The sequence below is a fragment of the Rhinopithecus bieti genome, unplaced genomic scaffold (genome assembly GCF_001698545.2).
Source record: "Rhinopithecus bieti isolate Rb0 unplaced genomic scaffold, ASM169854v2 scaffold_7683, whole genome shotgun sequence".
NCBI classification, from domain to species: Eukaryota; Metazoa; Chordata; class Mammalia; order Primates; family Cercopithecidae; genus Rhinopithecus; species Rhinopithecus bieti.
Window position 1 is genome coordinate 1,863,930 of NW_016805834.1, and position 12,981 is coordinate 1,876,910.

General features: G+C 34.8%; 1 protein-coding gene across 3 annotated transcripts in view; it reads right to left on the reverse strand.

Annotated features, from left to right (window-relative positions):
* Window positions 1-1,404: 1,404 nt before the first annotated feature.
* Window positions 1,405-12,981, reverse strand: part of GRM8 (glutamate metabotropic receptor 8) — an 863,233-nt gene continuing 851,656 nt past the window's right edge. For 2 of the 3 annotated variants that reach the window (XM_017873818.1, XM_017873819.1), the window contains exons 10-11: window positions 8,942-9,188; window positions 1,405-1,980 (exon numbers count right to left, since the gene is read on the reverse strand). In XM_017873818.1, the coding sequence (XP_017729307.1) occupies window positions 1,931-1,980; window positions 8,942-9,188 (297 nt within the window). In that variant the 3' untranslated portion in view covers window positions 1,405-1,930. Of the gene's footprint in view, window positions 1,981-8,886; window positions 9,189-12,981 lie in introns of all 3 variants that reach the window. The other variant, XM_017873820.1, reaches the window with a different exon arrangement.

The window sequence follows — 12,981 nt, forward strand, 5'->3', positions numbered from 1 at the left end:
ATTCAAGCAATTTTCTCAACAAAAATTATAGATGCTTAGTTAAAATGAAGTAAAAAACATCTTATAAACCACAAACCATCCCCAAAATGAAAAAAAAAAACTGTCAACTTAAAAATTAAAATACAATTATAATTACTTCTTGTATGGCTATTGGTACTGAGTGACATGACACAATATACTTAATATGCAGTAATGGGTTTATTTGCTTAGTCTAAGTCTTATCTAGAAAGGCACACCTAGAGGTGGGTTTAGGATCCTGATTACAGGATTGCATTATCAGTAATTCAGATGATCTGAAAACTTGAAAATAATGCCCTTACTCCTTGATTTAAATATTAGCTACAACAACCATTATTATTAGGAGAAACTCAACAAAAAGCCAATAGATACACATTTGCTTCTATATGCAGCAATATGCCTTTGTAGCTATCTAGGAAAAGTCACTGTATGTTGAAGGAACCTGCACTATACTACTTCAAACTTCTCTATTAAATAAAGTAACTGTCAGTAACTGGGTTGAAGCTACGGAGCACAGACAGCTCTTTATATCTATAAGGAGTGCAATGAGCCATGTAAGCTAACTCAGCAGAGAGAATATTCACTAACAAAATGATTGTGGAGACCCATTGACTTGATGGATGTCTGGGATTGTATGGCATACAGGAGCCCATGACAAAAATGGTAACAGATTCGAAAGCCATTATCAGCCTCCCTTTATCCATTCTGGCATGGTTTATTAGCATGAGACAGGCTCCCTGTTTCCTCTCTCTTTAATGATACTGTTCCATGAACCAATGAATGTTTTCATTTGGAAAATAAGAAAGCATTGACATGTTATCTGAACTGTGGCTCGTTTAGTGGTGCCAAAGGAATAAATATGCTAATTCTCTGCTTTGAAGAATGTACTAGGTAAGGCCCATTACTTCACTGATTTCAGTGATTTCTATACCCAGGTGAGAAAAGGTTAAGACTACATACCACAGGATATTTCATTATGCAAAAGTTTTGATTTAGGAATGTAATGGGGAATTTCAGTTACATGTTTTGCTGTACTTTCAAATGGTAATTTTCATATTCCATTCTCCAAAGTTTAATTCATCATTTGTTAATTAACTCAAAGCAGTTTACCTCAAACTATTGCTTGATTCTTCATAAAAGAAGCAGCTACTATGAAAAGGTACCACAGAAACCTTGAAATATTCACAAAGTCTTACACAAATAATGCTTTTAATATAGGAATAAAATACAATCTTCCTCATATGCACACAAATGTACAAAAACACATTCCTCAAAGAAATATTTCCTCAGAACATCAGCGCTTTCATAGAAGGAGCTAAAAAACAGCAGAAGTGCTAACTAAAAGAGAGTTTTCCCTAGCTTCAAAACTGGAACGAAACAACTCTCAACATTTGCAAAACATTCCTTTATTATTAGAAATAAATTATTTGTATAAAAAATTGCATGCATCAATCATTGCATTTATTTTTAGCACAACCCAGGGCTTCAATCCGGTCAGCCATTACAAGAAACAGACTCATTGTCTTATACAAGTTGAACAATGTGGGACAGGAACGGGAGTTCTCACAATCACAGAAAAATACTTACAAGAATAACATCAGACATGATTTATTTCAACAGCATTTTTTTTTCACAAGCTAACATTAGTTTTCCTTTTGTGATTTTGTTTTTTAACTGCTCATGAGTAAGCAATACTTTAGCTTGACACTCATTGGTTTCATTGTATTAAACGGGTTTCTTCAGTCCCCGTTTATTGATACTTTTGGCTCATGGCTAATTTTTGTTCCTTACAAGACTATTGATTTGATTGATTGCAGTCTATGGAGATCTCCAGGAGTGAATTTTTTGCAGTCTCGTATTCATTGTTTAAGATCATATACCACTTCTCTTCAGATTGTGTCATTTCCCTGTTTCAGATTGAATGATTGCTGTAGCTGATATATGTTGTCTTGGTAGAGGAAGCTGTTAAGATAAATGAGGACAAATTAAAATAGTATATAACAATACATCATTTTGCTAATATGATTTTAAAATTCAAGTCCTGTAATGACTTTTTTTTACAATATCCAGCTTTTACAGCATGTTACTCATTGTTTTTAAACCATTCTCAGTCATGCACAGCGTAATGACATTTCAGCTCGACAGCAGACCACATTATATAAAGGTGGTCCCATAAGATTATAATGGAGCTGAAAAATTCCTATCACCCAGTGCACACATAACACAACACATAACACAACGCATAATTCACATGTTTGTGGTTTGCTGTGTAAACAAATTTCCTATACTTCCAGTCATGAAAAAGCATGGGACATACAATTATATACAGTACATAATACTTGGTAATGATAACGAACGACTATGTTACTGGTTTAAGCATTTACTACACTATACTTTTTATCATTATTTTAAAGTGCACTTCTTCTACTTATACATTAAAAAGATAACTGTAAAACAGCCTCAGGCAGGTCCTTCAGGGGTATTCTCGAATAAGGCATTGCTATTCCGAGAGATGACAGCTCAATGCGTGTTATTACCCCTGAAGACCTTCCAGTGGAATAAGATGTGGAGGCGGAAGTGATATCGATAATCCTGACCCTGTGGAGGCCTAGGCTAGTGTGTGTGTGTGTGTCTTATTTTTTAACACAAAACGTTTAAAAAGTAAAATGAATATATAAAAATAGAAAAAATTGTATCCTTGAGTAAGGGTATAAAGAAAATATTTTTTATAGCTGGACAATGTGTTTGCATTTAAAGTTTTATAACAAACAAGTCAAAATTTAAAAGAATAAAAGTTTATACAGTAAAAGTTATAGTAAGCTAAAATAGTATATTATTGAAAAAGGAAATGTTTAAAATAAATTTAGTGTAGTCTAAGTGTAGACTTTCTATAATATCTACAGTGGCTGGGTGCGGAGGCTCACACCTGTAATCCCAGCACTTTGGGAGGCCTAGGCGGGTGGATCATGAGGTCAGGAGTTCCAGACAAACTTGACCAGCATGATGAAATCCCGTCTCTACTAAAAATACAAAAATTAGCCGGGCGTGGTGGCACACGCCTGAATCCCAGCTACTCAGGAGGCTGAGGCAGGAGAATTGCTTGAACCGAGAGGCAGAGGTTGCAATTTACAGTACTGCCATTCCTAGGCCTTCACATTCAATCACCACTCATTCACTTAATGACCCAGGGCAACTTCCAGTCCTACAAGTTCCATTCATAGTAAGTGCCCTATTTACATGTATACCATTTTTATCTTGTATACTCTATTTTTACTGTGTCTTTACTATGTTTAGATATTTTTAGATATACAGATATCCACTGCATTACAATTGTGTACACAATTCAGGACAGTAACATGCTGTACAGGTTTGTAGCCTAGGTAGAGTAGGCTATACCATATCGCCTGAGTGTGTCATAGGCTATACCATTTGGTTTGTGTAAGTACACTGAATGATGTTTGCACAAAGACAAAACTGCCTAACAACACATTTCCTAGAACATGTCATTAAGTAATGCGTGACTGTAGTAAAATTAAATAACAGCAGAAATAAAATGCTGCAGCAATTTTAATCTGTCAAAGTCAGTAGCCTCATTTATAGTATACAGATATTTACTAGAAAACTAAAAATATTAAAGTGCTAATCTTTAATATTTTGGTAAAATTTTGCATTTGCATATATGTAAAATGAAGGAACAGACCAATTATCTGTCCTACAAAATACAAAAATTATTTTTTACTACCTAAGTCAAAGACCTCAATTCTTAGAGGCTGATGTAATGACCAAAAAAGTTAAGTAATTATAATCAGCTGTCCTATGAGAATGAATACATCTTCCACTTAAAAATACACAATAATCTTAGACTCTAGAAGTAAACATGCTAAAATATCAAATATATAGAATGGTAAATATGTGAATTGCCATTGCGTATTTATGGTTTCTTTTGGTTTCATCAAATGGACACAAATGAAGATATTTAAGAAAATAAAGACTCAAAAAAAGAAATGTTTAATTGTTCTGTTACCAACATACTGTAAAGTAAAACTCATTATTGTAAGACCATTACAGAGATATTATGCCAAATTTATACTCATGCCTAAGCTTCTGGAGAATATAAATCTAAATTCAAATAATTCCTTTGTATTTTTGAAAGATGTGATGCAATGAATCTCTGTCCTAAAATTCAAATGTGATGTCCTATTTTTTTGTGTAATCCTGGAATGAATAACAGTAAGATAAAAGATACTTTAAACAGCAAAGAATGTATGTGTTTCAATATATGAATCCAATTCAGGATGAAACAGATTTTTAGAAAATAATTTATTTATTGAATATTGAATAAGACTAGAAATTGTAAAGTTCCTCCTCTGAAATAACTGACAATCAGACTCATTCCATTGTAGTGACACTATTGATGGACTAGACAAGTTCTTACCAGAGACCAAGTTCATACAAAGTTCACAACCACTAAAATTAACTCAGATAGCCCTAAGAAGTGCTACTATAGATGTGTTCTGTTATTTTTTATTTCATTGAGTATTATGAGCTTCAGGCTAAAAATAGTTGACATATTTGCTTATCTTATCTACATTGCTTACCCTTCTAGGTTATTACTGTGGCACAGTGCAAAAGAAGTAGACTTTAGACCTGGTTTTAAACTACATTCTAGTCCCTGCAAAATGAGTGAAAAAAAAGTCATTGGGCCAGGTTACCGGGCCTCAGTTTTATCACTGGTTCAAAACCTACAATACTGGGTTCCTGTAAGGATGAAAGCAGAATAGACTGGGATGGAACAGCTGTAATCTGGAAGAACCAATATAGAACCGGCCTCCCTCCCTCCCTCTTCTTCCTTCCTTCCTTCCTTCCTTCCTTTCCTTCCTTCTTCCTCTTCCTTCCTCCTTCCTTCCTTCCTTCCTTCCTTCCTTCCTTCCTTCCTTTCCTCCCTTCCTTCCTTTCTTCCTTCCTTTCCTTTCCATGAACCATACATGAGACCTAATGGAGTTGTACTTTCTACTTAACCTTTCCAAAAGCTAAAACATTTGTTACATTTGGTTTGGTGTGAAGTGAAACACAATGATTTTCTATGATCACTCACTTTTACTTTTCATTTTTAATTTATATAATGCTCTCATATGCCTCTAAATTTCCTCTAAGAAAATAAAATCTGTTCTTTGGTTCTGTTTTTAAAGGACTTTCATATAGTCTTCACAGACAAGGTAGAGAAAATTGTCATAAGAGTGATAAAATGACTGTTAAAACGGTCATCCAACTTCTTGCACTGTTCAATATTTTCAACAATAACTAAAATGTAGGAAATGGTTATAAAATTTGTATATAGCTAGAAAAAGAATTACGGTTGAAATAGAGTAACAAGAGCTGACAGATATTGAACAATATAGTTTTCAGAAGATGTCCATTCGACAGATGGCAGTTTGGATCAGACCAGTTTTAAGGATCTTTCCAACTTTGGGGCTCTGTAGCTAATTAAAAATTAATATATTATTTTTTGAATTTTTAAACATTGTTTCTAGAAAGAAAGTGGTAGGATTCTATTGAGAATTGAGAATACAATTCACAAAAGGAGAGTAATGCTAATTTTTCTACTGGTTAGAAAAGGAAGTGTAAGGCTCTGGAAACGGATGATTTAGTCAACATGAAAGCAATGATAAGGAACAAACTTTGTGGGTGGCAGATATCTCGCAAGAATCTTTATCCCAGAAGTACTATAGAGCAAAATGAATCAGAGATGTACAGATGAGTTCATAGGGAGATTTTTTTCACAGTGGTGATGAATATGCTCATATGAAAATCAGTTTTTGAGCACAGCAACAGTAAATTAATTTCCTTGTGTGCACCACACTGTGTTCATAAGCTAGAGAAAACAAATCTACCTCCAGCAGCAGCTGTTTTCATGAATTATTCATGAACATAGCTTAAAGAATACTATGTACAGCATTTGTTAATTGGGTACAGTTGGCAAAATTCATATATATCAACTTTGTTTCTAACTCCCATCACACTCTGTTGCGAAATAACACTTGACCTTTTTTAAAAATGTAAACTATAGTCTGCAAATTCAGCAACTAACACAGCACTCGTTGGTTTCCCATCCAGCTTCGTATTACTTATATTTATTCTGTGTAACTTCAGAAACTTTAAAATCTTGAATACAAATTTACCCTTTCATTGTAGAATGGCCATGTAAGCGAACAAAGGTTAAAAATGGTGACCTGGAGTAGGATTGTGGAAGGATGTGTAAAGATGTCATACATCTTTCTCTCCTGAATGAGTACACTGTAATCACTTTACTCGGGCCCAACTTATTCAAACCAAATTATACTCCTGTAAAAGATCAATGCACTAAAATCTCCAAAGTACAATTAAACCTTTTTTTATCAGGCAGTAATTGATATTATTTTGATTCACTTTTTGACTTTACCTGACCTTCTAAAAGTGAGCATCTGACTCCTCCAGAATATTAGAGGCTTACCCTCCAAACAGGCCTTGTTTTTGCAGTCTTTCATTCTTATTTTAGAGAAAATAGAGAAATACATGCATGCTATATAATTTCCATTTCAACTCAACATTAACAGGAAATAACCAAAGGAAAACAGTATATGTATGAGTTTACTTCAACAATATGAGATTAGTTCCTATCAATACTGAGAATTTTGTTTTTCAGGGCATCTATTTATTCTTTAAACTGTTGAAAAAGTTTATTAAATTTTTTCTCCACCACTTTCCAAAGATGAGTCTGGATGACTGGTATTTATATTACTATAAGTTTGGTTCTTTTATTTGGCAACCATATTTTATAAAGTTTTCTGGATTGCTGCTAACAAAAAAAAAAAAAAAAAAAAAAGATCGAGAAAAGCAGGTATAACAATAGACTCTGGTGAGTCATACTGAGAAGTGCCAGTGTTCAAATTATATCACTGGCCAACAGCAGTTTATTGGCATCCTATAATAAGTTTCAACTTCCTACACTGATGTTCTCAAGGTAGGAATAAAGATAAAATTCTGTCCTCAAATCACAAGCATTCTACTTTGATGCCTTTAATGACAGTTACAGTATACCTTTTGCTAAGAGTCGAAATAGGTTTATCATTAGTAAATTGCTTACCTATACTTAGAGATGATTGTAATGATTTGTTACTAAAGCCCATCCTTACCTTGCTTCTCATATTTCTTACTTCACAAGGTTTCATGTTTGCAGAAAAGTGAATATGTGGGGAGTGTTTGTGAAATTCTTGTAAAGTTCATTTCTCTACATGTAACTAAATTTGGTATTGGTGACCTGAAGTTAATCTTTTTAGAACCAATCTGGCTAATGATTCCAGGTAAGCTGACAGTAACTGAAACCAATATGTCTAATTAAGCAATGCTAATTAACTATCACAGGATAGTTCTGTGTATGGTAAATTAGAGTAGACAATGTTCATCCAGAAATCTTGATAGAAAAGAAGGTTTGTAGATGGAATGTAGACCATAAGTTGCTATAATAATTAAACCAAATAAAATTAATTTTTAGTTTTTTCTTGTATTTAGTGTGAAAAGTATAGAGAATAGGGGATACAGACGGCTGGATGAATATGAGAGGAAGAGAATATTTTTGCATAGGATTTTGTCCTTAATTACTGAATGCCTGGGCGGGTGCGGTAACTCACACCTGTAATCCTAGCACTTTTGGAGACTTAGGTGGGAGGATCACTTGAGCCTAGGAGTTAGAGACCAGCCATAGTGAGAACTTGTCTCTACAAAACAAACAAACAAACAAACAAACAAACAAACAAACAAAATTATCTGGGCATGGCGGCACATGACTGCAGTCCTAGCTATTTGGGAGGCTGAGGTGGGAGGATCACTTAAGCCCAGTAGGTAGAGGCTGCAGTTAGCCTAGATCATACCACTGCACTCCAGCCTGGGCAACAGAGCAAGCTCCTGTTTCAAATAGAAAAAACAAATATTGAATACCTATGCTATATTCCAAAAGACTGGAAGCCACTCTAACACAAGTACCTTCGCTTTTCTTTCATCTGTAGAACCTACTAAGGTAAAGTTTTTGATTCATCTGTAGAACCTAGTAAGGTAAAGTTGTAATGTTTACCATATTCAGCTTTCTGGTATTTTACCATACAAATCTTCAATCTATATTTGCCACTCTTTCATAGATACCAAGATGGGCTTCAATAGATCAGTTAAATTCTACTGGTTGAGCACAGATTTCTGTGTATTGTTATGTGCTCCTTCCTGGGTGGACCGTAGAGAAGAAAATAGGTAAAGAAAAGAAAAAAATGGAAAGGTGGCTGTAGAAAATATTCTATTTCCAGGATCATGAGCCTTTTAAGAAGAACTTTAATTATCTTAATATATCCAAGAAGGGAAGTCAAGGGAAGCCCTCAGGAAGCCCAAGGAAAGGGGACCACGTGGGAGAAACAAGTATTGACTGTGATTTAAGTAAATGTATTGGCTAACTAGAGTTCTCATTTCCCTAAAGGCACAAATAACATCATTTATTTGTGTAAGATCTGTAGTAGCATATTCCATAAATATCAGCAAACTATTGATACTATAAAAAGCACCCAATATTGAACAAGAAAAATTGTGGAATTGTTTCTAAGTACTAAAATACAACTTTTATAAAAGATGATGTTTTCAATACTTCAAAAGAAAGATATGAAATGTCATGCTTTGTAAAAGAGATTTTGTGAGCAAGTTTATACTCCGTAGAACAGCCACTCATCTTGAGACCATTTGCTTTTAACCAAATGGTTCTAAATGTGATGGTGTAATGGTATGTGGGTACCACCATGCCCCTGGAAACATGTAGCACAATCCCCAAGACTAGGAGAAGAATGTTCAACGTACATCTATTAGGAAGTGCTCCCGCTCTTGACCATCGGAAAGTCTACAGATGACTTACTGTTGGTTTCAAGACTCTCACAGAGTTCACTTTTCACCTCGCCATTTGGTCTGTCATTTCCTTTTTGGATCAGTTTGCTTTGCATGGTGGCAGCTGTCACCACAGCCTTGAAGCTCCTTTTGCGTTTTTGAACATTCTGTTCTGGATGAAAAATTATAATATAAACCTTGGGCATATAGAGCATGCCCAGAGACACTGAAGCACTTAAACTCATGGAGACAGTAAGTGTTGTTGTCTGGATGTACATCTGAGGGGAGAAAAAAAAAAGAATAACTATTGGTAAGCCTAACAGTAGGAGATAAAGCAAGTAACATACCATTTTCTAAAATTGTTCCAGCTTCTCTGCTAAAGGCACATTAAAAGGCATTTATTGAAATTGTCCTTAATTATAGTCAATGATTCCTGTATCCTAACCTGCAAATGTAAATGAGTAAGGTTATTTTTTAAACTGAACCCAATTTCTTAAAATAAAAATACAAACAACCAAGCTGATGGAGCCTATTTTCCTTTTTTGATTATAAATAAACATACGTAAGGAAGGCAACCAAACCAGTCTGGCAAAACACTAGTACTTAACGCCACACAGACCTTCTTTAGAAGGTACTAGTGGGCCAAGTGTTATTTTAGCAATAAGTTTAACCCAGAAGGTAAGTATATATAGTGAAATAGAGTGGGAGGGCAACATTCCAGAACATCACTACTACACTACACACCAGTGCTTGAATAATGCCAGTGGTTGCATCTTCACATCATTACATAATTCCAACTACCAAATATAATAAATCACAAACATGTCATAAGGGCTGGATTTTTTTTAACAATCCCTCTAAAGAACACTTCCAGAAGGTTCTCAATGATAGCATCACATCAAAATAAGTCAGTTGCTTTTAAAAAATATGTGAGATCTCCTCACTCCAAGATATATGCACTGGGGATATGGTCCTGGATACTGCATTCTGAAATTCTCCTCCGGTGCTCATTGCTTGCCCTTATCCCACTGAAACTGACTGCTCTGATACTTACAGAGAGAGGGATCTTTCTGGAAGGCTTTGCTTTCTACAACCTAGAGGTTAAGAATCTGAAAAAAGCCAAAGCTAAAATCACTGCTTTGGCTTTTTCTTTTTGTTTATGGTATGGAAGCAGAAACAGCACTATTTCCTTCTTTACAAACAGAAACAAAACCTTTGATCTGGTTCCATTTTCTTGTCCTAAGTTCAAAATAGAATTTTCCCCAAATAACCTGGGATACTGAGGCCACGGAGAAACCACATCTTAAGACTGTAAACAGATTCTCCCTTTGTCATATCTACAACCCTCATTAATAGATCTGTTCACTCTATTTACATCGCTGAATATTCTAATCCTGATTAGTTGGATTTTTAAAATATGTTTTAATCTGTTATTCTTGCTAAAATGTATCATACTAGTTAGATTTCATCTGGCAGTCCTCAAGATCAAACTAATTGTGTCCTTTTTAATGAAGGAACAACAACAAAAAACAAAAACAAAACAAAACAAAATTCACCCTCAAGGGTAAATAACTGAATCAGCATTAGTGTTGCCTTTTCCTAGAGGAGAAGGTTTCTCTTAACAGATGGCAAAACCTTGAGGTAAAGAACTGTCCAAACCATGAGCAGGATGTGAGGCACAAGTTGAGAGACTGTCTTTGGATATAAAATCATACCATGCACACTGCTAAATTTACTGTCCAATTCATCTACCACTAAGGCTGTCCTTGCATGAGAGACCATTGTAAGCCTGGAAAACCCTTTAACAAGATTTACGACAAAGTTTACATGATTTACTACAATTAAGATCATCCCAATGAAATAGGGATATGTATCTTTACAGCTCATAAATCTCCCTAAGCTTTGCCATCTACTTTTAAGCAACTTGTTATTGTAAACATTCCTAAGCTTCTCTAGTGTTGGTTAATCTTTTTTGAATTCCTGCTTATTTTAAGCTAGTATTGCTGCAAAACCTACATAGAAAATGCACTGCAGAGAGAGGACATAAAGGTAAGAAAAGAATGTGGCAAAGCACAAACTACTCCCACACATGTTCCAATGCCACTCAAAGAAAACCATCAGTTTTCTTCCAGTCAGACTCTTTCACATCAATGTAGCCTAAAAACAAACAAACAAATCCAACGTTGAAACAGCCATAAAATCATGGGAACACCTATACTGATTAGTTGGATTTTTAAAATGTGCCTTAATCTGTTAGTCTTGCTAACATGTATAGTACTAGTCCAAATAGTATAAAAATATTTTTGTAATAAACATCCTATAAATTTTCTCTGCTACCAAAAACATAAATGATAATAGTCTTCTCTTATTTGGAATAACTTCTGTGATATATAGTAAATTTAATCCTGCTAAATATTAGACATGAAGAGGACTCTGGAATGCTAGCTTCCTCGTTCAATAAATTACCGCAATCTATCCTTTTGGCAAGCCAACTCAATGAAAGATGTAATAAACACAGACATTAGAATTAAATAGTACCATGGTTAGTGTAGCAAGCTCTTCATTAGATGCTATACTTTCAAATTATACCAAAATGCTGATCTTGATTATGTACTTTCTTAAAACAGCTTCTGAAAATTTTTAATGTGAGTTTAATACAGGAAAGGCGTCTAACGAAATCCTTAGCAAACTAACACAAGAATAGAAAACCAAATACCGCTTGTTCTCACTTATAAGTGGGAACTAAATGATGAAAACACATGGAGACATAGAGGGGAACAATACACACTGGGGCCTTTTGGAGGGTGGAGGGTGTGAGGAGGGAGAGGATCAGGAAAAATAATAATGGGTACTAGGCTTAATACGTGGGTGATAAAAGTAATCTGTACAACAAACCCCTGTGACACAAGTTTACCTATATAACAAACCAGCACTTGTATCCCTGAACTTAAAATACAAGTTAAAAAATCCACAAAATCATACCCTAAAGTCCACAACCTTACAGTGGCCTAGCATTTGTTACAGGACCATGGACTATGTATGATTAGACTGAGTTTTTGAAATTCATCTTTGAAAAAGTCATACATGTCATAACCTCAATGAAAGCAGTAACAGCAAAACAAGCAAAGAAATATAAATGCCACCTACTGTCATTTTAGAGAAACCCAATCCTTAATAGCATGGATTATAGAATTCTGAATATCTCCCATATTTAATAAGAAGTTGAGAAACTATGTTCAACATTGGAAAATGAGCTCTTGATTTTTTAAAATGCATGGATTTTTGTATACCTATAGAAAATTCTAATTACTTGAGCCATACAGGAACATAAAAGTTAAAAAAAAATCCACAAAATCATATTGTGTGATAAAATAATCTGTACAACAAACCCCCATGACCCAAGTTTACCTATATAACAAACCTATACTTGTATCCCTGAACTTAAAATAAAAGTTTAAAAAAACACACACAAATCATACCCTAAAGTCCGCAACCTCACAGTGGCCTAGCATGTCTTACAGGGCCATGGAAGGAATATGTTCCAGTAGACCGGGTATGAACTCTGGAACCACCACTTATATACATTTTTTTAAAAGATAAAGTTTACAGCGAAACTCTAGAGTTACTTTCTGGGTGATAAAAGCCCCCAAACCAACCTACCAGGCTACAATCCAAACTAATGAATCTTCCCTGGTTAATTGGACAAATACGTTATCTTATTTTCTTCTCTGAACAGTAAGTTCTTATCTATGTCACGGGGTGAGTTTGGCAGTAACACTTTTCTCATAGAGGAGTTACAGGGTAGAATGATATATTTATTAAATTTCTTATAGATACAAGATAGCCCAAGGAACATTCTTTACCCTACAACTTTGCATCTAAATAGATGCTAATGAAGTATCCTTCCAGGAGTATACGGCAAAGGAGGGACCAATTAGACACTTATTCAAACCAGACCGTTTCGTTTAGAGAAGAGCTGATAGCCAGGCTCTGACTACATGATGTCGAGGAAAAGGCCTTTGTAATCTCACTTCAATGTAGACAGAATAAAATTTTGTCCAAATGTGAACT